The 25,546-nt window shown below is 48.8% G+C and overlaps 2 protein-coding genes across 2 annotated transcripts; both read right to left on the bottom strand.

Annotated features, from left to right (window-relative positions):
• Nucleotides 1–16,312: 16,312 nt before the first annotated feature.
• Nucleotides 16,313–19,817, bottom strand: LOC123059429 (cysteine-rich receptor-like protein kinase 10). The gene is made up of 7 exons (XM_044482005.1): nucleotides 18,932–19,817; nucleotides 18,191–18,301; nucleotides 17,881–18,062; nucleotides 17,406–17,616; nucleotides 17,091–17,328; nucleotides 16,819–16,969; nucleotides 16,313–16,709 (listed from the first exon to the last, which is right to left on the bottom strand). Exons 1-7 carry the CDS (start codon nucleotides 19,788–19,790, stop codon nucleotides 16,410–16,412), a joined length of 2,052 nt encoding a protein of 683 aa, XP_044337940.1. The 5' UTR covers nucleotides 19,791–19,817; the 3' UTR covers nucleotides 16,313–16,409.
• A 2,568-nt stretch (nucleotides 19,818–22,385) lies between these two features.
• On the bottom strand, nucleotides 22,386–24,772 carry LOC123057258 (uncharacterized). Its single transcript, XM_044480330.1, has 2 exons — nucleotides 22,768–24,772; nucleotides 22,386–22,645 (listed from the first exon to the last, which is right to left on the bottom strand). Exons 1-2 carry the CDS (start codon nucleotides 24,770–24,772, stop codon nucleotides 22,386–22,388), a joined length of 2,265 nt encoding a protein of 754 aa, XP_044336265.1.
• Nucleotides 24,773–25,546: the final 774 nt, after the last annotated feature.

The raw sequence follows: 25,546 nt of genomic DNA, 5'->3' as shown, positions 1-25,546 counted from the left end.
GTGTACCTTACTAGAGCTCGCAGTAGCACCTGGGTATTTGATACTGGTTCTGTTGCTAATATTTGCAACTCGAAACAGGGACTACGGATTAAGCGAACACTGGCAAAGGACGAGGTGACGATGCGCGTGGGAAACGGTTCCAAAGTCGATGTGATCGCGGTCGGCATGCTACCTCTACATCTACCTTCGGGATTAATATTAGACCTAAATAATTGTTATTTGGTGCCAGCGTTGAGCATGAACATTATATCTGGATCTTGTTTGATGCGAGACGGTTATTCATTTAAATCAGAGAATAATGGTTGTTCTATTTATATGAGTAATATCTTTTATGGTCATGCACCTTTGAAAAGTGGTCTATTTTTGATGAATCTCGATAGTAGTAACACACATATTCATAATATTGAAGCCAAAAGATGCAGAGTTGATAATGATAGTGCAACTTATTTGTGGCACTGCCGTTTAGGTCATATCGGTATAAATCGCATAAAGAAACTCCATACTGATGGACTTTTGGAACCACTTGATTATGAATCACTTGGTACTTGCGAACCGTGCCTCATGGGCAAGATGACTAAAACGCCGTTCTCCGGTACTATGGAGAGAGCAACAGATTTGTTGGAAATCATACATACCGATGTATGTGGTCCGATGAATATTGAGGCTTGTGGCGGATATCGTTATTTTCTCACCTTCACAGATGACTTAAGCAGATATGGGTATATCTACTTAATGAAACACAAGTCTGAAACATTTGAAAAGTTCAAAGAATTTCATAGTAAAGTTGAAAATCATCGTAACAAGAAAATAAAGTTTCTACGATCTGATCGTGGAGGAGAATATTTGAGTTACGAGTTTGGTGTACATTTGAAACAATGTGGAATAGTTTCGCAACTCACGCCACCCGGAACACCACAGCGTAATGGTGTGTCCGAACGTTGTAATCGTACTTTACTAGATATGGTGCGATCTATGATGTCTCCTACTGATTTACCGCTATCGTTTTGGGGTTATGCTTTAGAGACGGCCGCATTCACGTTAAATAGGGCACCATCAAAATCCGTTGAGACGACGCCTTATGAACTATGGTTTGGCAAGAAACCAAAGTTGTCGTTTCTTAAAGTTTGGGGCTGCGATGCTCATGTGAAAAAGCTTCAACCTGATAAGCTCGAACCCAAATCGGAGAAATGTGTCTTCATAGGATACCCAAAGGAGACTGTTGGGTACACCTTCTATCACAGATCCGAAGGCAAGACATTCGTTGCTAAGAATGGATCCTTTCTAGAGAAGGAGTTTCTCTCGAAAGAAGTGAGTGGGAGGAAAGTAGAACTTGACGAGGTAACTGTACCTACTCCCTTATTGGAAAGTAGTACATCATAGAAAACTGTTTCTGTGACGCCTATACCAATTAGTGAGGAAGCTAATGATGATGATCATGAAACTTCACGACAAGATACTACTGAACCTCGTAGATCAACCAGAGCGAGATCCGCACCAGAGTGGTACGGTAATCCTGTTCTGGAAATCATGCTGCTAGATCATGATGAACCTACGAACTATGAAGAAGCGATGGTGAGCCCAGATTCCGCAAAATGGCTTGAAGCCATGAAACCTGAGATGTGATCCATGTATGAGAACAAAGTATGGACTTTGGTTGACTTGCCCGATGATCGGCAAGCAATTGAGAATAAATGGATCTTCAAGAAGAAGACTGACGCTGATGGAAATGTTACTGTCTACAAAGCTCGACTTGTCGCAAAAGGTTTTCGACAAGTTCAAGGGGTTGACTACGATGAGACCTTCTCACCCGTAGCGATGCTTAAGTCTGTCCGAATCATGTTAGCAATTGCCGCATTTTATGATTATGAAATTTGGCAGATGGATGTCAAAACTGCATTCCTGAATGGATTTCTGGAAGAAGAGTTGTATATGATGCAACCGGAAGGTTTTGTCGATCCAAAGGGAGCTAACAAAGTGTGCAAGCTCCAGCGATCCACTTATGGACTGCTGCAAGCCTCTCAGAGTTGGAATAAACGCTTTGATAGTGTGATCAAAGCATTTGGTTTTATACAGACTTTCAGAGAAGCCTGTATTTACAAGAAAGTGAGTGGGAGCTCTGTAGCATTTCTGATATTATATGTGGATGACATATTAGTGATTGGAAATGATATAGAATTTCTGGATAGCATAAAGGGATACTTGAATAAGAGTTTTTCAATGAAAGACCTCGGTGAAGCTGCTTACATATTAGGCATAAAGATCTATAGAGATAGGTCAAGGCGCTTAATTGGACTTTCACAAAGCACATACCTTGACAAGATTTTGAAGAAGTTCAAAATGGATCAAGCAAAGAAAGGGTTCTTGCCTATGTTACAAGGTGTGAAGCTGAGTCAGACTCAATGCCGACCACTGCAGAAGATAGAGAGAAAATGAAAGATGTTCCATAGGCTTCAGCCATAGGCTCTATCATATATGCAATGCTGTGTACCAGACCTGATGTGTGCCTTGCTATAAGCTTAGCAGGGAGGTACCAAAGTAATCCAGGAGTGGATCACTGGACAGCGGTCAAGAACATCCTGAAATACCTGAAAAGGACTAAGGATATGTTTCTCGTATATGGAGGTGACAAAGAGCTCACCGTAAGAGGTTACATTGATGCAAGCTTCGACACTGATCCGGACGATTCTAAATCGCAAACCGGATACGTGTTTACATTAAACGGTGGAGCTGTCAGTTGGTGCAGTTCTAAACAAAGCGTCGTAGCGGGATCTACATGTGAAGCGGAGTACATAGCTGCTTCGGAAGCAGCAAATGAAGGAGTCTGGATGAAGGAGTTCATATCCGATCTAGGTGTCATACCTAGTGCATCGGGTCCAATGAAAATCTTTTGTGACAATACTGGTGAAATTGCCTTGGCAAAGGAATCCAGATTTCACAAGAGAACCAAACACATCAAGAGACGCTTCAATTACATCCGGGATCTAGTCCAGGTGGGAGACATAGAGATTTGCAAGATACATATGGATCTGAATGTTGCAGACCCGTTGACTAAGCCTCTTCCACGAGCAAAACATGATCAACACCAAGGCTCCATGGGTGTTAGAATCATTACTGTGTAATCTAGATTATTGACTCTAGTGCAAGTGGGAGACTGAAGGAAATATGCCCTAGAGGCAATAATAAAGTTATTATTTATTTCCTTATATCATGATAAATGGTTATTATTCATGCTAGAATTGTATTAACCAGAAACATAATACATGTGTGAATACATAGACAAACTTAGTGTCACTAGTATGCCTCTACTTGACTAGCTCGTTAATCAAAGATGGTTATGTTTCCTAACCATGAACAAAGTGTTGTTATTTGATTAACGAGGTCACATCATTAGTTGAATGATCTGATTGACATGACCCATTCCATTAGCTTAGCACCCGATCGTTTAGTATGTTGCTATTGCTTTCTTCATGACTTATACATGTTCCTATGACTATGAGATTATGCAACTCCCGTTTACCGGAGGAACACTTTGTGTGCTACCAAACGTCACAACGTAACTGGGTGATTATAAAGGAGCTCTACAGGTGTCTCCAAAGGTAGATGTTGGGTTGGCGTATTTCGAGATTAGGATTTGTCACTCCGATTGTCGGAGAGGTATCTCTGGGCCCTCTCGGTAGTGCACATCACATAAGCCTTGCAAGCATTGCAACTAATGAGTTAGTTGCGGGATGATGTATTACAGAACGAGTAAAGAGACTTGCCGGTAACGAGATTGAACTAGGTATTGGATACGGACGATCGAATATCAGGCAAGTAACATACCGATGACAAAGGGAACAACGTATGTTGTTATGCGGTCTGACCGATAAAGATCTTTGTAGAATATGTAGGAGCCAATATGGGCATCCAGGTCCCATTGTTGGTTATTGACCGGAGATGTGTCTCAGTCATGTCTGCATTGTTCTCGAACCGTAGGGTCCGCACGCTTAACGTTACGATGACAGTTATTATGAGTTTATGCATTTTGATGTACCGAAGTTAGTTCGGAGTCCCGGATGTGATCACGGACATGACGAGGAGTCTCGAAATGGTCGAGACATAAAGATTGATATATTGGAAGCCTATGTTTGGATATCGGAAGTGTTCCGGGTGAAATCGGGATTTTACCGGAGTACCGGGAGGTTACCGGAACCCCTCGGGAGCTATATGGGCCTTTATGGGCTTTAGTGGAAAGGAGAAGGGGCAGCCCAAGATGGGCCGCGCGCCTCCCCCCTCCCCTAGTCCTATTAGGACTAGGAGAGGTGGCCGGCCCCCTCTCTCTCTTTCCCCCTCAGCGAATCCTATTCCAACTAGGATTGGGGGGGAGGAATCCTACTCCCAGAGGGAGTAGGACTCCCTTGGCGCGCCCTCCTTGGACGGCCGGCCCCCTCCCCTTGGCTCCTTTATATACGGAGGCAGGGGGCACCTCTAGACACACAAGTTGATCCTTGAGATTGTTCGTTAGCCGTGTGTGGTGCCCCCTGCCACCATATTCCACCTCGATCATATTGTAGCGGTGCTTAGGCGAAGCCCTGCGACGATAGAACATCAAGATCATCACCACACCGTCGTGCTAACGGAACTCCTCCCCGACGCTTTGCTGGATCGGAGCCCGTGGATCGTCATCGAGTTGTACGTGTGCTAAGAACTCGGAGGTGCCGGAGTAACGGTGCTTGGATCGGTCGGATCGGGAAGACGTACGACTACTTCCTCTATGTTGTGTCAACGCTTCCGCAGTCGGTCTGCGTGGGTACGTAGACAACACTCTCCCCTCTCGTTGCTATGCATCACCATGATCTTGCGTGTGCGTAGGAAAATTTTTAAATTACTACGTTCCCCAACAAATCTTGCAATGGTCAAATACTACTGTACATCTATCACTTTACATGATCTCATTACCGTTTATGTTTTGCACAGCTCTATGATAGGTTTGAAGAAGACGCGCAACGTATCGACAACCAAGAGAAGAAGAGAAGAAACAATGAGAACAAGGTGCACGAGGAGCAAAGTGATGGCAAGAAGCTCAAGGAACAAACAGAAGCCCCAACGCTATCTATGAATAATTATGAAACATTATGAATAAGGGATGATGTTGTATTATGAAACATTTATCACTTGACATGTTGTATTTCTGTTGGATGATGTTGGACCTATCTTAGAAGTATGTTTGACATGATGTTTGAATGAGCACATGGTTTTTTTCCTTTTTTGCTTTTTTTGAATTTTGTTTTGCTCATTTAAATTCTGGTCAAACCTAACTTTGACCAAGATTTAAACAAGTCTAAAACGTCAAAATGAAAAACTAAGCCTGAATACTTCTTAGTCAATCCAGAATGAAGTTGTGGTGAGCTTTTTGAAATTTTCATGAAAAATATGCTAAAAAGAGGGGTCCAAAGGTAGGGTAAACGGCCTCATTTCGAAGCAAAAAAAAATTCGACCTTGTCTAAATCAGCCAAATAACTTTCCTACACACATATTCTATATGTACAGACTATGTGCGCTGGTTTTTCCATTTTTTGATTTTTTTTTAATTTGTTTTGCTCATTTGAATTCTGGTCAAACTTAACTTTGACCAAGATTTAAACAAGTGTAAAACATCAAAATGAAAAACTAAGTCTGGATCCTTCTTAGTCACTCCAAAATGAAGCTGTGGTTAGTTTTTTGAAATTTTCATGTTCATTTCCCCAAAACACTTCTCTTCACTTCATACAAGAGAGTTTGAGATACTCGAGATATCGTATAATACACATGAACTTATCATTTAAATGTATGTAAAGCTTGTTTATCAACATAGATCGTTAGTATATGACATAAGAAGACCATGTGCGCATGTTTTTTATTTTTCTGATTTTTATTTAATTTATTATGCTCATTTGAAATCTGGTCAAACATAGCTTTGACTGCTCCAAACCCCTCCCAAACCCCGCTAACCCTAGCGCTGAATAAGGACCGTTCATCTAACCCTAGCGGTGATCAAGGGCCGTCGATCTAACCCTTCTAGAAGGAATCTGCGGGGAGGAGGGGGGCGATCCGCGAGATGCAATCTGATTGGATGGGAGACCCATTATTTTCTAACAAATACCGGGCGCGCTGGATGGACCGTTGGGCCGTCTCGTGCTCTGGGCCTGAGACCGCAGTAAATAGCCCGTCTCAGCCTTTCCAGGCCTTGCATGCATGGATACGACGACGTGGGTTTGCATGCACGGGAGGCGGCGACGTGCATGCATGCGAGCAAAGCGAGCGAGGCGCGCTAGGTGAGCTAGGCTAGCGAGGCGAGCTAGGTGGTTCAGTGCAGTGGTTCAGGGCAGTGATTCACATGCACCACCCGGTCAAAGAGCTATGCAGTGATTCAGATGCACGCATGCGTCCCATGCATCGTTTTGTGCAAAAATTTAAGTGTGCAAAACGTAACGGATACACACACGCGTCCGGATTCACACACGCACCGTTCTCATCCTTTCTCTCTTCCTCTCCCACGCACAGGCCTATAAATGGGGTGCCTCTCTTCCTCTCCCATCCACAAGCCAGATCCAATCCTCTCCAACTTCAAACACCCAAGCGACCGAGCCCTCCCCAAGCGAGACCAAGTGAAGATGCAGTTCAACGGGCCGACCTTCAACCGTCCACCTGTCGTGCCGGAGCTGCGCTACCCACCGGGCGTGCTCGTGGAGAGGGAGCTCCGTTTGTGGGCTATTTCAAGGTGGAGGGGTTCCGTCGAACTCACCCGCGCCTTCCTCAGAGCCGGCTATGCCCACCTCCCACGGGGCTCGCCGAGGATGTTCACCCTCAACAAGGTTCGTGACCGCGGCGGCATCCTCCTACTGCTCACGGTCACCTTCACCAACCCGTTTGACGCGCGCGAGCTCCTCGGCCAAGTCTTTTGGTGCGGCTGCGAGGCCATCTTCTTCACCGTCTACAACATCTACACCAACTACGAACGCATCTTCCCCGCTCCAGGCCAGATGCACTCCCTTCCCTACGACGAGGAGGAGGAGGTGTGAAGATGAAGACGGTGTTCAAGGGGCGCGCGCGGCCAAGGTGGAAGAAGAAGGTCAAGATGAAGATATGTTCAAGCCCGGAGTCAAGCTCGTCATGTTTCGTTTTTTATTTTGTTGCTTTTCTATGTCGTGTCGTGTCGTGTCATGTTTCGTCATGTGTCTGTGAACTGTGAACTTATTTAAGTTATTGCAATGGTACGGTGTGTTCCATCTTATCTAAGTTATTAGGGTTTATTATGTGTGTTAAAAAATGTCCGTGCCCAAACATATCATTTCTTCCCTAAACAAGTCATGAAGTTCGAGAACTTGTGGTTTTCATTAATGAAAATCGGAGGGGGTGAGAAGCCCTCTGTTTCATTCAAACAAAAAGTCATGAACTAACATGCAAATTTATTCCCTTTAACTCCTAAACCAAGTGCCACTCTATCCCTAGACCAAGTGCCACTTTGACCAAAATCATGTGGTAGTGCAACATACATTTTCAACCTTCCAACCCTCCAAAATTTAAGTGCAAAACAATGGAAAAACACTCTCACGCATGTCCAAACATTCACGGTCTCACTATTTTTTTAAAAAAATTCAAAATCTCACTATGTATACCTTCCTTCCCTATCCATGTCAAAGTCTTGCCATCTGTCCTAGCGGTTACCAGCGCAGCCCTAAACACCACAAACCCACGCGGTCCTGAGTACGAGTCCCCAGCCGCACCAATTTTTTGTGCATTTTCGACCCTTCATTTTTTAGACAAATTATGTTTTTCTCAATGTAATGCCCTTAAAAATTGTTCATTTATTTTGGCACCTGGCGTAAACCTCTACCAGAGCTGAGGCACATTTTCCATGATATTTTGGTCTTTGATTTAAATCACGGTGTATTTGAATTGGATTAATTAACAGCTCCAAAAAATTTCTAACCTTAATTGTTTGGCTCCGGAATAATTCAATTAGCTTCCACAAAAAGTTCCAGCATTATGATTTACTGCCTAAATTAAATCAGAATAGAAAACAGAAAAATACGCAAGAGAACCCCCGAATGGGCCTAATTGGATGTAGTTGGCCCATTAGTCTAGCCTGCACTTGGCTCTACGCTCTGAATTTGGCCCAAGAGCAACCTTTTTTTTGGACAGAAAGGGTTTCTGAATTCCTATTTTCTTCTCTTTTTTTCAACATATTTAAATGTTGGTCACTTCTTCTCTTTTTGTTTCAACATTTAAACAACCTTTAAACAACTACTTTAACCAACATTTAAACTAGGTGGATTTCTCAAACAATTTCAAGATTACAAATTCCTCCATAATTCATGCCTTTCCATACATTTTCAACATTACAACCAGTGTGATTACCATACCTACAAATGCCCAAAAGTATTTGTAAATGGGTATTGGTAGTGCTTGATCTTCAAGCTTCCTAACCTTCTTCTTCAACATCCTAAGCTCAACAACTAGCTCTCTGTCAGTGCGTGCTTCGCCCTCCATCCCTTCTTCCGGAGCTCGTGGTGCGGCCACTGCCGTTCGTGGCAGCATGCGCAACCATTCTTCATGCTCTTCTTGCAGTTCATTCATCAGAGTCTTGGCCAGAGCATCGACCCAAAGAAAGAAGCATGTCACCTGCATGAACACCAAACAGATCAACCCATTGCTCAAAGATCCCGACCACAAAAATGGTGCAATTGCCCCGATTCTTACCCCATTCTCGCTGCACACGTAGAACGGACGATTCTGGTTCCTCGGTGTCTGAGAAACCCTCCGATCAACGCCCGCCCGGCACCGTGGATAGACGAAGACAGGCATGTCCACACGCGCCCGGCTCTGCATCCGCGAGGTGGCGCGGGAGCTTGAGGAAGACATGGAGCTCGGAGCCGAAGGGATCTCAACGCCGCCGCGCCTTCCACTGCTAGCTTCCCACCGCCGCGCCCTCCACAGCTAGCTTCCCGCCGCCGTGCTCTCTCTCTCTCGCCGTGGTCACTGCCGTGCTCTCTGTCGCCGTGGTCACCGCTGCTGTCGCCCGCTTATATAGCACACCCGCCAACGGCTCTCTGCTCAACGGCTCTCTGCTGGGTCCCACAAGCCACGCGTGCAACGGTCTGAATAAAATTGGCCGTTTCTGTCGCCTGGTCCCACCTGTAAGGGCCGAGTCAAAAGGTTGACCTGACGGAGACGGCAGAGTTCACGGAACGAGTCGGTGCGCACGGACTAGGGGCAAAACCGAGAACAATTCGCATCTGAGGGCAAAACTAAGCACATGAACACCACTGAGGGCAAAAGGATAATTAACCCAAAGAAAAACCAACGTTAACTTCACAGCGAAAAAGACAAAAAATTATTTTCTATTATAGATCACTATTCATGCTATTTTGACCGAAATTTTTTCTTTTTCGAAAAGAAGTCAAAGAGGAATTTTTTTGGAACTTTTCGCACTAGTATACGTTTTCTTTTTTTCCTTCCTCGAGAGGCATGGTTTTGCTTCTAATTTTTTCGTGAAAAAATAAAGTTCGTCACAACCTGCTCCTGGTTCGGTGTTTTTCGTCCGATTTTTTTGTGACAAATTAAAGATAGTCAAAATCTATCAAAATGGGATCTAGTTTTTTAGATTTAAATGCAAGGAATTCAACAGTGAAAACGGATGAAGATTTGGACACATGATCTAAGTGATAAAACTTTTTGAATAAATGAATCTATGAAAAAGAAAAACTCACAGGTTGCGACAAGTGATGCACATGTAGTACGCCACTTGTCACAATTTGGAAAGGTGAGAATGACCTTTGCAAAGAGAATTCCTTAATTATGATTTGCTCAGGGGTTCCCCTCGTTGACATGAGATGGGCTCAAACATAACACCCCCGGCCCGCTCGCTTAGAAAAGGAAATAAAACTAGCCTACAAAACTCTTCACACAAAAGGAAAAAAACTAGCCTATACAAAACCTAGCGATCAAGAGAGTCGATCGCACCAAACCCACCATCGTGCGTCATCTCCAAGACTCCAACCAGATCATCGATCGTTGTCGACAAATGGTCCATCCGATGCGTATGCCGCCGCCGCCGCCCGCTCAGCCCTACGAGTACGACCCCACGAGGGGCCCGATCTCCTGCTTCACGGACCACGGCCTCGCCGATGACCCCGTCTCCGCCGCCACGCTCGAGGCCCTCCGCGTCATCCTCGTCGGCCACTACGAGGAGGCGTTCCAGCGGCTGCCCGTCGAGGACATGCCGGACGGTCTCGACCTGGCCCAGCTCGCCGACCGCGGCGGCTTCTGCCTCGGCCTCCTCGACCCCGTTATCAACATCGTCCTCAACACCCTCTCCCTCCTCCCACACGGCTTCGAGTTCAACGCAAACCCTAGCCCGGCGGCGTCATCCGGTCCGGGACTCAGGATGCGGTCGGGCCGCCGAAACGCGAGCAAGCATGCATGGCACGGCGTCGCGTGCAGGTCCAGCGGGTGCCTCCTCGAGTTCATGAGGTCCTACTTCGGGCTGCTCAGCGAGGAGCAGGCTGGGCGGTACCTCGTCTGGGCGCGTGCCGACCTCGCCATGGCTGTCCAGCTCGTCGAGCACGAGCTCTACATCGCCCGGCCTGCGCCGCCGGACCCTCGCTCCGGGAGGACGCGGCAGTCTCTCAGGCACTCGGCGATGCGCATGCAGCACCCTTCGCCGGACAGCCTTGTGTCGCTCGCTACGGCGTGGCTTTCACCGCAGAAGCTCGAGATACTTGCCCCCATCCTACGACACGGCGGCGGTCGAAATAGGCTGTCTGTCCAAGACGTAAAGACCATCCTCCACGTGCTGCGCCACCAAGACGACATCTCCGCCATGGCGACATTGCAGTCTCCGCCGCCGCTTGATGAAGGCACTAAGAGCTGCATCTACCTTGGAGATGGCCGGATCGCGTACACCACCATTGTCCAGCGAGCCGGCGACCACATCGCATCTCTACGGCGTCCTCAAGACATGCAGTCCAGGCTAAGGGCATCTCCAGCCGTTGGCCCTCCAGGGGGCCTCTAAAAGCGCCGTCTGGGATGAGCCCGCGAAAAAAATGGCACTGGGGACGAGTCGGTCCCCAGCCGTCGGCCCCCAGGGTCGCCCCCAGGCGCGTATCTTAAAAAAAACATAACCGTTCGGCGAAGTTATGATAAAAACTAGTTAAATTTCGGCCAAACATTACAAATTTCGGCGAAATTCGGCCAAACATTACATGAACCTAATTTAAAAAAAAGAAAGGGGCTGAAGTCGTCGCCGCCGTCGCCGCCATCGTCGTCGTCGGCCTTCTCCTCCTTGACGCGGGCGCCCCTGCTGGACCCCTCCCCGGCGTCGCCATGGCAAACAGGCGGCGGCACGTAGTCGTCGTCGTCGCTGTCGCACAAGACGACGGCCCCGCCTTCCTCGCGGCCGCGTCGGCGCTCCTCGAAGTGGCATAGGGCGGCGCGCTGGCGCTCCTTCTCCTTCTCGCGGCGCGCCTTCTCCATCGCAATGGAGTCCTGGCGCGCCCATTCGAGGGCGGCGTCGTCGTCGTCGTCGAACTCGGCCTTCACCGGCGCCAGCCCTGGCTCCGTCTTTGGCTTGACGAAGCGCGGAGGAGCCGACGAGGGGGCGCGCCGGCCGCCCTCGTTGATGACGATGCCGGCGCTGCGAGTGCGCCGGCCGAGCGGCGTCTCCGCCGCGGGCTCGGCCTTGATGCCGAGCAGCGCCGGAGAGCCGGAGGAGTGCGAAGAAGAACGGGATGAGGAGGAAGAAGAGGAGGCGCCGAACCTCCTTGGAGCCCATGGCCCGGCGCGTCGGTGCTGCGCCGGGGCGGCCACTCTCGCCGGGGGGTACGCCAACGGCGGGTCGTTGCCGCCCTCGAGGTACGTGAGCACGCCCTCGAGTGTGCGGTCGGGGACGCCCCACCAGAGGTGGCGTCTCTCGCTGTTCTGCCGGCCGCCGACCACCGGCGCGCCGTTGGTGGATGCCAAGCGCTGCTGTTGGCGGCGCTCGAAATACGCCGCCCAGGCCGCGTGGTTGTCGGCGGCGTACTGGGGGAGGGAGAGCTCGGCGTCGGTGAGGGACGCGCGCACGATCTTGACCTCCTCGGCAAAGTACCTCGGCTTCGCCACGGCGTCGGGCAACGGGGGAATGGGTACTCCCCCGGTGCTGAGTCTCCACCCCGTCGGCCCGGCGTGCATGTCCGGCGGCGCCGGGATGTTCGCCTGAAACAGGAGCCAGGACTCCTGTTCGCGGAGCGAACGGCGGCCGAAGCCGTTGGCCGCCGCCGTATCTCCGGGGAAGCATTCTGCCATGGCGATGGCGGGGCTGGGCGGGCTCGGGAGAGGTAGAGGGAGGGGCTGGGCGGCGGCGCTCGGGGAGAGGTAGGGAGAGGAAGGGCTGGACGGCGGCGAGGGGCGGGGCTGGTGTGGGCGCAGGTGAGTGGAGGCCGCCGGCTTTTATAGCCGGGCCACGCCCGTGTGTACGCGTGCGAGGGAGTGGAGGCGTCGGCGCGCCGTCCCGTGAACGCGCCGCCGGTGAGGAATCAATGGCAAGGCTGACCGGCGGCAGCCTTGCCATTGATTCCCCGCGGGAACCGAGGCCGTTGGGGGAAGAGGCGCCGAGTCGTTGACGCGGCTGGCCCGCGTCTTTTTTGCGCCAAAACAGCTCGCCCCGGCGCCCCCCAGCGCGCCGGGTTCGGCCTGGGTCCACTGGCGCTGTTTTCGGCCCAAGCCGGAGAAAATCGGACTTCTGGAGGCGCGACTGGCCCGTTTTTTTGGCTCCGGCGCGAAAAAATCGCCTGGGGAGGCCTTCCTGAAGACGCGACTGGAGATGCCCTAATCTCTTACTCCACGGCACCACCATCGGCGACAAACATGATGGCGATGGCGGGGCCGCACGACTCCCCTTGCGTGTACGTGGGGTCTCTTGACATGTACGACGCCCGACAATGCCCGTACGTACGGTCTCTGGAGATGTCTCTCCTGGGCACCATCCATGGCTTCTACCTCAGGGCGCTCGCCATGCTGCCAAGCTACGCCGCGCGCTACCACGTCCACAGCGTCCTCCTCGCCGGCCACTGCTACGGACCCATGGACCCTGTCTCCAACATCATCCTCAGCGCCGTCTGGTATGACGCCAACTTCTCGCTTCCCATGGCCGACCGCGGGCCGCAGGCGCATGACATCCTCGACATCCTCACCATGCTCCGGGTGGTCACTTGCTCCCTGCACGGCCTCATAGCTCTACTCCACGCCACCTCCGGACAGCAGCTGCCGTTGCATGAGATCCTGAAGTACCTCTGCTACAGGCAGTGCGACTTGGCCACCATGGTACAGCCACATCTACACTGGAGCTCTCTAAACCCTTTTGCCAGCGCCGCCGCTGCCGCCCGCCACCCGCAAGCATCCGCTTGGGCAACATTTCTTGCATCCTTGGCGCCGACAAAGCTAGACCAGATCCGGTCCTTGATGATGAGTGCCACTGCCAACAACACTGCGCTCTCTTATGAGTCTTTGACCCAGATGTACAACATCCTCAAAGAGGAAACCCAGACGGCGATGATCCTGCCGGCTCCCAGACTCTGCCAGACGGCAGTGAGCATTCTCACGAGGAAAAGGGAGACCTATGCTCACCAGCAGAGCTTCATTCGCGGCAGGATTGAACAGCTACTGCTGGAATACGCGCATCGCTGTCCTTCAGAACCAAAATATGATCTGGATTTTATATGAGGTGTAGCCATAACATTAACCGGTCACCAGGATCAATTCTACCACGTCAATTTCATGGCGGCTACCAAATCGACGTCCAAGAACACGCTTTTCTTTGCCGAGTTTTGGTGGGCATATCAAGATCAGTCAAAGCACTCCGTATGCTGCCCTCTGCCCCAACCGTATCGCATGGGTAAGTCCTAAACTCCTAATTAAGTAGACTTTTAACCTTATTATGCTGAGTTCTCCAGTATTTTATAAGAGTGTTACTGTATCTTCAAATTTTGGGTGCAAACTTCTCTAAATAAATGTGCATTCATTTGATGCTAATTCAGTTCTGCCAACAGGTCGTTGCTACTACGGCCAGGAGTCCGCACGTAAGCTGGCATATCCGGATGATTCCTTCGACTATTTCTCGCGCGACATTACTCATGGTGGACTCAATGACACGGAAGGCATATTAGACACCGACTTTGTGTACTTCGACTCTGAGAGGGACGTGGAGGTTGCCAAGGTCTTGGAGAGGATGGGAAAGAAAGAAGAGGTCGTGCAAAGGTCTTCTACTGGAAGGCGTGCTCAATGGACTACTGGTTTTTGCTAATTTCAATCATTTGAGTGAGTACCTTTCAACCAGCTTTATTTAGTTGGTTGGTCTGCCTGTGTTAGGTTTATTCATGCTTTGAAATAATGTAGAAATGTTTGGAGAAAGCAGGATACAGTTGTGAACGAGAATAGTTGGGTGTGGATTAGTGTATGGATCCTTCACAATTGACGAGTCTAGAAACTCAAACCATTTTCCCTCCTTCCAAGAGCTTTCTTTTTGCTACTTGCAGCTATTTATCCCCTCCATTCATCGATCCTACGCCGTGAAGATCGGGCTCCCCCTCGCACATCTCTTCCCCGGAGACCGTGTTGCATCACATCGCCTATTCATGCTGACTCCTTAAGTCTCTTGAACTGCGTTCATATAATTCTCTCCAGTGATAGTACCCATCTCGCCTCTTCATATCACCTCTCCCTCAGTGCTCAGTGGCGGAGAGACAGGGCGGGGGGGGGGGCAAGTAGGGGACTAGCCCCCCTATCGATCGAGTTTTTGTACCACGTGTAGCAGTAATTAGCGAGAACTATAGGCCATTAGACGTACTATGCCCCCCAGATTCAAACGTAGAACCTGAAACAGAGAAGGTCCATACTAAAGCCCACATGTTGCCCTCATTTGCCATTAGTCCTGGCGTTAAACGAACTTTTAACTCCCATGATTAATGTGCGATTGATTAGGCGATTAGCGCTTCCCTACAAAGAACTAGGCAATTAGGGCTGCCGTCCTGCCCTGCTGCTGCCTCCTGCCAATTTCTCTCTCAAAGTGAGATTAGATCATGCGAAAATGCTAAACTCACGGACATTTTACTTGCGTTTATGGAGCCTTTCCTTAATTCTCTACCGCCCTCCCTGAGTTTCAGGTGGGTGGGACCCGTTCCTCTCCCTTTTAATCCAATGACAACTTGCCACGTAATAATCATCCCGTAACACCCCCGTAAAAGCCCGTTGATGTAGCATTACTGTTAGATCATGGGGCGACGCCAGCACCGCAACCTATGGTCGTGCACTTATCAATTTTCTGGCCAACTATGTGAGGTTAGCACTAAACTATCTACTAATTAATCTCTTTTAACTCCTATCTTATGCCTGTCAAAAATATACAATTTATGTAACTATTTTAATTGTGTGACATTTGATGTTAATTCCAAGACATGAAGTTATGAACAGAAAGGTGCCACTAGTATTAAGATCGATTCGAATTTTAAGCTATGTATGAAAATTTGAAGAGACGTTTTGTAGTTGGAAGATACTCGATTTGCTTGGGCATTGCAGGATCTATATTGAAAGGGCATTAGCAGAAAAATTTTCTTCCGATAAATTATTAATATTTTGGATCTTTCAGCAATTGTAGACAAATCTAGGCTAATACCAATGTAACTATGTTGTTATAGCCTCGAAGCACAGAATTACTCTAACATTATGATAGTTATCACATTGGATTATTTTTCATCGACTTAGCCCCCCCCCCCCCCCCCCCCCCCCCCCATACCTAAATCTTGGCCCTGCCGTTGCACTATGCTCACCATCTGCACATTATATCATGTACATGATGGAGGAGCTATGTTGTGCACTCAAAAATGTCGAATCCCGATCCTTGCTTCTCTTTTTCCTGAGAGTAGGAAGGTTTGCCAGCTCCATCATCAGACTCGGAACATCTAACCCTTGAATCTGTGACATTTTCCTTACAGTGTGCCAAAAAAAAATTGTACAGTGTGCCAAAATTTAATTTTAAAACCAACATACCATTTTGGTGACACCAAACACTCTCGAGAGAGAAAAAAAACTCATGTGCAGTGTACCAAAGCATTGCATAGCAATGAAATGATGTAGATATGTCTCTTTGATATGCCATGTGCATTGTTGGGTTTTGCCCGTGTATGATGTAATGCTTTCTAGTAGTGTAGCTTTATTCACTTGTTACGTATGCCTATGTTGGACTTATTTAAGCTTGAATTACTTTTGGATAACAATAGGTACAATAGTTAACATCTAGAGTATCTGCTATCTACCATATACTGCAGAATATTTGAATTACTCCAGAATATTTGTACAACTCAGACACCACTATGATTGCTTGTTTTCATTAACAACTGAAATAAAGTGATCAACTATCTACCATCTGGCTCCTCAGTGATGGTTACATCATTATTACTACATGGGACAAAAAATTCATGTGTCTTAGACACCCTTAGGTTGAAGTATCCTGGATGATTTGGTTCGGGGAGAATAACACTCTCGCTGTTTAACATTGCAACGACATCTGACATGGTGGGTCGATCATCTGCACTTTCTTGTACACACAACAGTGCAATGTTAATGTACTTCCTAGCATCTGATGTATGGATCTCCTTTACAATTGATGCATCTAGAAGCTCAACCCACGTTCGTCCTTCCCAGAGTTGCCATGACTGCAGAAAGCGAGAAAGTATCTTCATAATATGCATATACATGGTAAAAGTTATAAATCCACTACGAAAATAACACGCCCGTACATGTGAGGGTTTAGAAAACGCTCACATATCCAAGAAGGTTAAGAAAGTCTCCGTACTGGTAGAAACCAGAATTCCTTTTTCCACTAAGGATCTCAAGAAGTAACACGCCAAAGCTGAACACATCTGATTTGATTGAGTAAATGCCTTCAGATGCATACTCCGGAGACATGTAACCACTGAAATGAGTTAGAAGAACAAGAAAATATTATATCAAAATATACGACTCGTTTCATCAACTAATAAATGGTATAGTAGGCACTACTTATGCTGTAGATTGTAAGGAAGAAATATGCTTACTATGTTCCTACTACCCTCTTTGTGCTTCCCTGACTATCATTGGAGCTGAATATTTTTGCTAGGCCAAAATCAGAAATTTTAGGATTCATGTCCTGGTCCAAGAGAATGTTGCTGGCCTTAAGGTCTCTGTGTATGATGCGTAGCCGAGAGTGCTTGTGGAGATAGAGAAGACCTTGGGCTATCCCTTCGATTATCACACGTCTTTTGTTCCAATCAATAAAAGTTGTCCTGTTTCTTTCTGCACATTAGAGAGTGCATTTTATAACATGGATGGATCACAATCCAAAATATGGTTCAAAACTACACTGTGCATACCAAATATAAAGAAGTCCAAGCTCTTATTTGGCAAATATTCATACACCAATAGTTTTTCCTCTCCCTTAATGCAGCATCCCAAGAGCCTGACAAGATTATTATGTTGTAATTTTGCAATAAGTTCAACTTCATTTTTGAATTCTGTAAAACCCTGTCCTGAATGTGAGGCAAGCCTTTTGACTGCGATTTGCATTCCATCTGGTAATTGGCCCTGTAAATATGTACAAACCAAAATTGTAGGCATAATTTTTTTATTGAAATGATAAAATAAGGATTACAGGTCATCCATTGCAAAATAAGACAAAATAAACAAGTTATCAAGATTTTCTTAATTTTTATTTCTGCAAAGTGTTATGTATTTGCAGGGTACGCGCAAGAATGTGTATTGATTAATGGCCAGCCAATCTTAGATTTATTTAAGAGAATTATTATAGAATGATCTTAGTATTGAATCTTTTCAAGACAATGCATTTACCTTGTAGACAGGGCCAAAACCACCTTGTCCAAGTAGGTTTTCTTTGGAGAAGTTATGTGTGGCATGCAATATCTCAGAGAAGTCAAAGAGAGTGAACTCTGAACTCTTCTCCTCCAATCTCCAGACAAGTTCGTCTTCTTCTGGTCTATTGGTGGCAACCTGATCGTTTAAGTTTTCCTTTCCTAAATTGAGAGAATACATAAATATCATCTTAATCTGGGACTGAAACTTAACCTGGCTGGCTACATCAATAATTGTTAGTTTTTCTTTAGAGGAACATTGTTGTGAATGAACCATAATTAGAACAAACCTTTTCTTCGTCTTCTCAGCCATATAACCGAACAGATGAAGCATAGGAGTATTGACAGGAGTGGAGCCACCACAGCAATAATCCACACCACCCTCTTGCGTGAGTTGCGTCCTAAGAAAAAAAAAGGCTAGTTCATGTATAGTTCTCATATAAATGAAAACAGAATCATTTAGTGATAGAGACAATATATTTTTCTTTCTGCCAAGTGATAGACAATATATGAGAAATCAGCTTGACAAATTAAACATATGCCAGCCATATTTGACAGGAATTTTCACGTATGTCAGTGACATTTGAACCGTTCCGATTCTAACGGTTTACCCCCTTGTCAAGGAACCTCCTTTTCTTTTTGATTCACTTAGCTTAGTTTCTTAAAACTTAGTTCTTCTACTTATTTATTTTTATTCATCTATTCTAAGCTCAGGTCTACTAATTAATACCAGTGTAATAGTGCTACGTACCACGTATTTAACATGCTACTTATCATAGAGATCAAAGAAGCAATTTTTGTAAGTGGAGATTACCATCATGTGCTAGAGTAAATCAGCTGCTATGAAACAAAATGACGTGTGGATAATGTATATCAGTACGTACGATAAGTTATTTTTAGCTGTATGCATCTCGACGACGCGAAGACCGAGGGAATTCCCTCCTTTAAAAAAGCTTTTCTCCATGATTTTTCTGAATCAACTAATCAAATCCAATTAAGGATGTCCTGGACAGGGTGAGAAGTTTACATACCCTGCTGTTCTTGGATGGTCGTCTGCGCCAGCCGGGGAGGCGCCGCAGCTGGTGGGTGTGACTGGGAATGTGGGTACCTGGTAGCGGGCGTGGGCGCTGGCCTAGTGCTGTTGACGGCCGGAATTGCAAGCATGGGGACCCCTTCGTAGAAGTGGTATAGCTCGTACCTCATGCTACACCGTGTCCCGAGAATTCGACCACCTTGCGCTCCATCTAGGGACTTGATCGTATGCTTCAAAACAAGCTGTAAACAAGCCGCGCAGTCGTCGGGCGTGAGGTCGGGCGTGCACTGCATAAGGCAGTACACCGTCGTCGGGACGAGGTCGACGCCTAAGCGCGAGGTGATGAACCTCCTCGAGCTGTTTGCAGCCGCTTGGGCCGTGCTGTTGAGACGCATCAACAGCAAGTGCTTGGCGGAGTCGCCGCCTGTGGTGAAGTTGAGGTTGTTCCGGAGGGTGATCCAGCTCTTCTGATCTTCGGTGCTGTTGGCAAGAAGAAAATTATGGTTGGAGAACCTGAGCATGCAGGCATCGTAGTACAAGGTGGCGTCCTTATTGTAGGGGCAGATCTGCTGGGCATCGGGGAAGGCGGCAGCCACACAGCTCTCACAGTCGGAGGCGTCGGTGGTGTCCCCACGGCAGAGCGCGAGGGCGTAGACGATGTCCAGAGCATCGCCGGTGGTGGCGGTGGCGAAGAGGCTGGTGGTGTTGGACACGGCCTTGTTGGGAAGGGTGGAGGAGAGGAGCAGGAGGTTGGCTTGGTAGGTGCTGTTTGATGTGTAGTTGCCGCTGCTGCCGCACACTTGCCATTCGGCACCAACGAAAGGCAGGAGAAGGAAGAGGACGATAACCATGTCCATCGACTAGTTTACACCGGGCATTGCCCGAAGATCGTTGATGGTTTTCTTTTTATTTGGCGAAATAATGCAAGAGCGAGTTGCTCCTATATCAGCATCACATTCATGATGATATGCTGGGATGTACTATGTATTTAGTTACCGGCGAGAGAGACCGAACATTTAATGTTTGACTGACCCGCGTTTGAGTGGGGTGAGCATGATTCTTGCAAAGACCCAAGACCCAAGACCGAACACAAAAGACCGAACCTAACCGAAAGCTGCCCATCTTCTACCCCGTCGGCGACTTTGGTTGCGTCGCCGTCCTGGTCTTGCTGTCGCCGTCGTGGGCTCACCGTCTTCTATTCATCTTCGTACGTAGCCAGCGGAGTCAGAGTCACCGGGTCGTGGACGTGATGGGTGACCACGATAACACCAACGCCCGTTTGGGAGCCTGCATTAGTCTCAGCCAGACCGGACGGAATGTTTTTAGCTTGTTTGGTTGCTTGGATCGCATCAAAAAGTTGGCCTATATGAAACTTAAAAAGGGTTTGTTGGTTCCTTGCTACCCCACCTCTATCTCGTATATCATCATTCTGTACTCTCTCCTTTCTCATATGACTACACATCCATCTCATCAAAAATAGAAAAAGGAGGTTGTTGCCCCGAGCTCCTGGGCTGTCCCATCACGGTCGCCCCTTCAGCGAGAGGGTTCGCGGCTGCTCGATGAACGCGAGGAAAGGTCCTATTGAATGCTCGCGAGCGGCAAACAGAAAAGCCTTCGCTGAAGAGCGCGCAAAACGGGCCGGCCCATTTGCAGACGTTGAATGTAAAAACTCACTAGAATTAAGCTGGGGCCTCGACTCGAACTCATGCCCGCACGTCACAAACTACAGTTGGTAACCAGTCGAACTAGCCACTCCTAATTACTGACACAATTGTAATTTTAACCGAACAATATAACATCCATAATAATATATCATCACAAATATAATCATGAAATAACCCTAAAGTATTGGATTAAAACCATCATGCACAAGAACAAACACAATGAGCATGACTATATTCATCGGCACAAAGGCTGGTACCAAGCGATAGCTCACCGTGTGTGGCGACGAGATCGGCGGTGGCCATCATCTCTGATTGTGCTTTAACCATTGGCCACCCAGGCATGCGGAGGTCATGGTGAATCCCGCCGCTGGAGGCCTGTAAGGTGGCAGTGGTGACGTTGTTGAGTTTAGTTCCTCCCAATGCCTTGCTCGTTCGTGCCTCTCGCTAGTGCCGCCACAGGTCTGCCTCGCCTCCGATGGCCCTAGGGCCATGGGGGCATGGTGAATCTTGGCAAGGGCCGGCGGAGGGCTTCGTTATTAGTCGTTCTTTTGATTTTTGTTAGGTTTTGTGTTTTACTCAGGAAGGCGAGACGGCGGCGGCTCCCTAAAGTTGAAATAAAGGTCTCCCCGCTAGCCCCCGTTTCGATGGTGCGTCTAGCATAATTGGTGAGCGTGTGGCGGTGTGTCTTCGGTGGATCTATCCTCGGTGGATTTGCTCGGATCCGCTTATTGTTCGTCTATGTTCGTGTGTCTTTGGGGTGGATCCTTTCGAGCTACGTTATTCTTCATCGGCGGCGGTTGCTGTTTTGGTGCGCTGGCCTTAGCACGGCGACTTTTCAACTGTCTACTACAACAATTTGTGCCGGACTCCGACAAGGGAGGGGCGATGACGGTGGCGCGCCTTCGGCTCGCTTTCAGTGCTTGTAATCGTCGCTAGGTGGTTTGCGGATCAAGATGTAATTTTCATTATTTCTGATATTCATTGTACTGCCATGATTAAAGATAAATAGATTGGAAGTTTTCTGGCAAGAAAGACATCAAATATCACATAATTACATCAATTGTATACTTTTTAGGGGCATAATGTAAAAGTTGAAAGAGATTAGTAGATTATTTAATGCTAACCGTGTAAGCATTAATCTTGATCACGGCCGGTTGGTCTTGGCCGAGCCGTCCACCGGAGCTGGCAACAAACAGCTAGCTGGTTAGTGGCTGGAGTTAGTCTCCAGGGCGTCTATAGTCTTGCATGTAAGAGCCGGTGTGTTGCCGAGCCGGGTATTCACCTTCACCTGAGAGAGTGAGAGAGAGAGAGATGGTCCCGAGTTTGTCCCAACAAACCGCCCCTAGTTGGCTGGAAATTTGGAGATTTGATAAGTGTAGGATCGTGGGGTTGCGGCGCCTGCGTTGTCCCTAATCTATTTGGGCCTTCCTTGTTTTCAAGGTTTTACGTATGGTGCTGGTCTACCATTTACCATCACCACGGAGGAGGCAGATGTCAAATGGTTGATCACATTGAGCTAGCAATTAACAAGTTTAAGGTTTACACTAATTCACACCAATGTTTTAAATAGCGGGCTATGATATTTAGCGGCGACCCTTAAAAACAGCTATTATTGGGCTATAGCGGCAAATTGTACATGAAATCATTTAGCGGCAACACCCTCAAACAGCTATAGCGGAGCTATAGCCGGCTATTTAAAACTATGATCCACACCCAACTATTCTCGTTAACTAGTGTATCCAGCTTTCTCCAAACATTTCTACATTATAATTCAAAGCATGAATAAACCTAACACAGAGGAACACCGGCGGTCCATTCAGCACGCCTTCCAGTAGAGGACCTTTGCATGACCTCTTCTTTCTTGCCCATCCTCTCCAAGACCTTGGCAAGTTCGACGTCCCTCTCGGAGTCGAAGTACAAAAAGTCCGTGTCTAGTATGCCTTCCGTGTCATCTAGTCCGCCATGAGTAATGTCGCGTGAGAAATAGTCGATGGAGTCATCCGGATAGGCGAGCTTACAAGCAGACTCCTGGCCGTAGTAGCAACGACCTGTTGGCAGAACCAAATTTGCACCAAACGAATGCACATTTATTTTGAGAAGTTTGCACTCCTTAAATATACTTGAGAACTCAACATATTAAGGTTGAAAAGTCTACTTATTTAGTACTTACCCATGGTATACGGTTGGGGCAGAGGGCAGCATACGGAAGGCTTTGACTGATCTTGATATGCCCACCAAAACTCGGCAAAGAAAAGTGTGTTCTTGGATGTCGATTTGGTAGCTGCCATGAAATTGACATGGTAGCATTGATCCTGGTGACCGGTTACTGTTACGGCTACACCGCATATAAAATCCAGATCATATTTTGTTTCTGAAGGATGGCGACGCGCGTATTCCAGCAGTAGCTGTTCAATCCTACCACGAATGAAGCTCTGCTGGTGAGCATAGGCCTCCCTCTTTCTTGTGAGAATGCTCACCGCCGTCCGACAGAGTCTGGGAGCCGGCAGAATCATCGCCGTCCGGGTTTCCTCTCTGAGGATGTTGTATATCTGGGTCAAAGACTCGTAAGAAAGCGCAGTGTTGTTGGCAGTGGCACTAATCATCGAGGACCGTATCTGGTCTAGCTTCGTCGGTGCCAATGATGAAAGAAATGTTGCCCAAGCGGACGCTTGCGGGTGACGAGCAGCAGCGGCGGCGCTGGCAAAAGGGTTGGGAGAGCTCCGGTGTAGATGTGGCTGTAACATGGTGGCCAAGTCGCACTTCCTGTAGCAGAGGTACTTCAAGATCTCGTGCAACGGCAGATGCTTGCCGGAGTTGGCGTGCAGGAGAGCTATGAGGCCGTGCAGGGAGCTAGTGACCACCCTGAGCATGGTGAGGGTGTCAAGGATGTCGTGCGCCTGCATCCCACGATCAGCCACGGGGAGCGGGAAGTTCGCGTCATACCAGACGGTGCTCAGGATGATGTTGGAGACAGGGTCCATAGGGCCGTAGCAGTGGCCGGCGAGGAGGATGCCGCGTACATGGTGGCGCGCGGCATAGCTTGGCAGCATGGCGAGCGCCCTGAGGTAGAATCCATGGATGGTGCCCAGGAGGGACATCTCCAGAGACCTTACGTACGGGCATTTTCGGGCGTTGTCCACGCCGAGACATCCCATGTACGCGCAAGGGGAGTCGCGCGGACCCGCCGTCGTGCGTGTCGCCCACGATGGTGCCATGGAGTAAGAGATTAGCGTGGACTGCATGTCTTGAAGACGCCGTAGAGATGCGATGTGGTCGCCGGCTCGCTGGACAATGGTGGTGTACGCGATCCGGCCATCTCCAAGGTAGATGCAGCTCGTAGTGCCTTCTTCAAGCGGCGGCGGTGACTGCAATGTAGCCATGGCGGAGATGTCGTCTTGGTGGCGCAGCACGTGGAGGATGTTCTTTACGTCTTGGACAGCCAGCCTATTCCGACCGCCGTCGTGTCGTAGGATGGGGGCAAGTATCTCGAGCTTCTGCGGTGGAAGCCACGCCGTCGCGAGCGACACGAGGCTGTCCGGCGAAGGGTGTTGCATGTGCATAGCCGCGAGCCTGAGAGACTGCCGCGTCCTCCCAGAGCCAGGGTCCGGCGGCGCAGGCCGGGCGATGTAGAGCTCGTGCTCGACGAGCAGAACCGCCATGGCGATGTCGGCACGCGCCCAGACGAGGTACCGCCCGGCTTGCTCCTCGCTGAGCAGTCCGAAGTAGGCCCTCATGAACTCGAGGAGGCACCCGCTGGACCTGCACGCGACGCCGTGCCATGCATCTCTGCTCTCGTTTCGGCGGCCCGACGGCATCCTGCGTCCTGGACCGGACGGCGCCGGGCTAGGGTTTGCCTCGAACTCGAATCCGTGTGGGAGGAGGGAGATGGTATTGAGGACGATGTTGGTAACGGGATCGAGGAGGCCGAGGCAGAAGCCGCCGCGGTCGGCGAGCTGGGTCAGGTCGAGACCGTCCGGCATGTCCTCGACGGGCAGCCGCCGGAACGCTTCGTCGTAGTGGCCGACGAGGATGACGCGGAGGGCCTCGAGCGTGGCGGCCGAGATGGGGTCATCGGCGAGGCCGTGGTCCGTGAAGCAGGAGATCGTGCCCCTCGTGGGGTCGTAGTCGTCGTACTCGTAGGGCTGCGGCGGCGGCATACGCATCGGCTGGACCATGTGTCGAGAACGATCGATGATCAGGTGGATGGGTTGGAGACGACGTGCGATACTTTCGTTGCGCTCCATTCTCTCGATCGCTAGGTTTTGTATAGGCTATAGGCTAGTTTATTTCCTTTTCTAAGCGAACGGGCCAAAAATATGGAAAAGAATTCTATGCGACTGGTCTCACGCGAGATCCATTGGATGACACGTGATTTGTGGATGCTTTGTGATTTGTGAATGTCACGTGTTATTCATCAGGACGGATCTCACCTGCTAACCGTAAAAGCTGGTCTTATATAATTTTTTTCCCAAAAATATATGGACGCCACGGACACAATGAATTTGCAATTTGATCTAGAACGCGACCGTCTCTGATTATCTCTACTCCTAATGGAGCAGTTGGTAGTCTCCGCCGGTCAATTTTCGTCCCACCTCCGCTGGTTTATTTTCGTCCTGAAATTTCATAGGTTAACCAGGGACAACTCCCACCTCCCAGGTTTTTTTCCGTCCCAACTCCCACCCCAACCCACGTACGCACCCAAAAAACCGGCCCTCATCCACCTCTCGACCCACACCAAATAGGGTTTCTGTCCGCCGCCGCCGCTCGCATCGTCGCCTTCTCCTCAGCTCTTGAGCTCCCACCCCTCTCGCTCGCCAGTCGCCTATGCCCCGAGCCCCCACTAGCCCGACCTTGGAGGAGGCTGCGGTCGCCGGATCCAGCCATGGCTGTCACCAATGCCCTCCTCTCCATCGCCGCAGGCCCATGTTGGATTCAGCCGGCGTGCCGGC

This window comes from Triticum aestivum, chromosome 3A (genome assembly GCF_018294505.1).
Source record: "Triticum aestivum cultivar Chinese Spring chromosome 3A, IWGSC CS RefSeq v2.1, whole genome shotgun sequence".
NCBI lineage: Eukaryota > Viridiplantae > Streptophyta > Magnoliopsida > Poales > Poaceae > Triticum > Triticum aestivum.
This window is presented reverse-complemented; position numbering and strand designations above follow the sequence as displayed.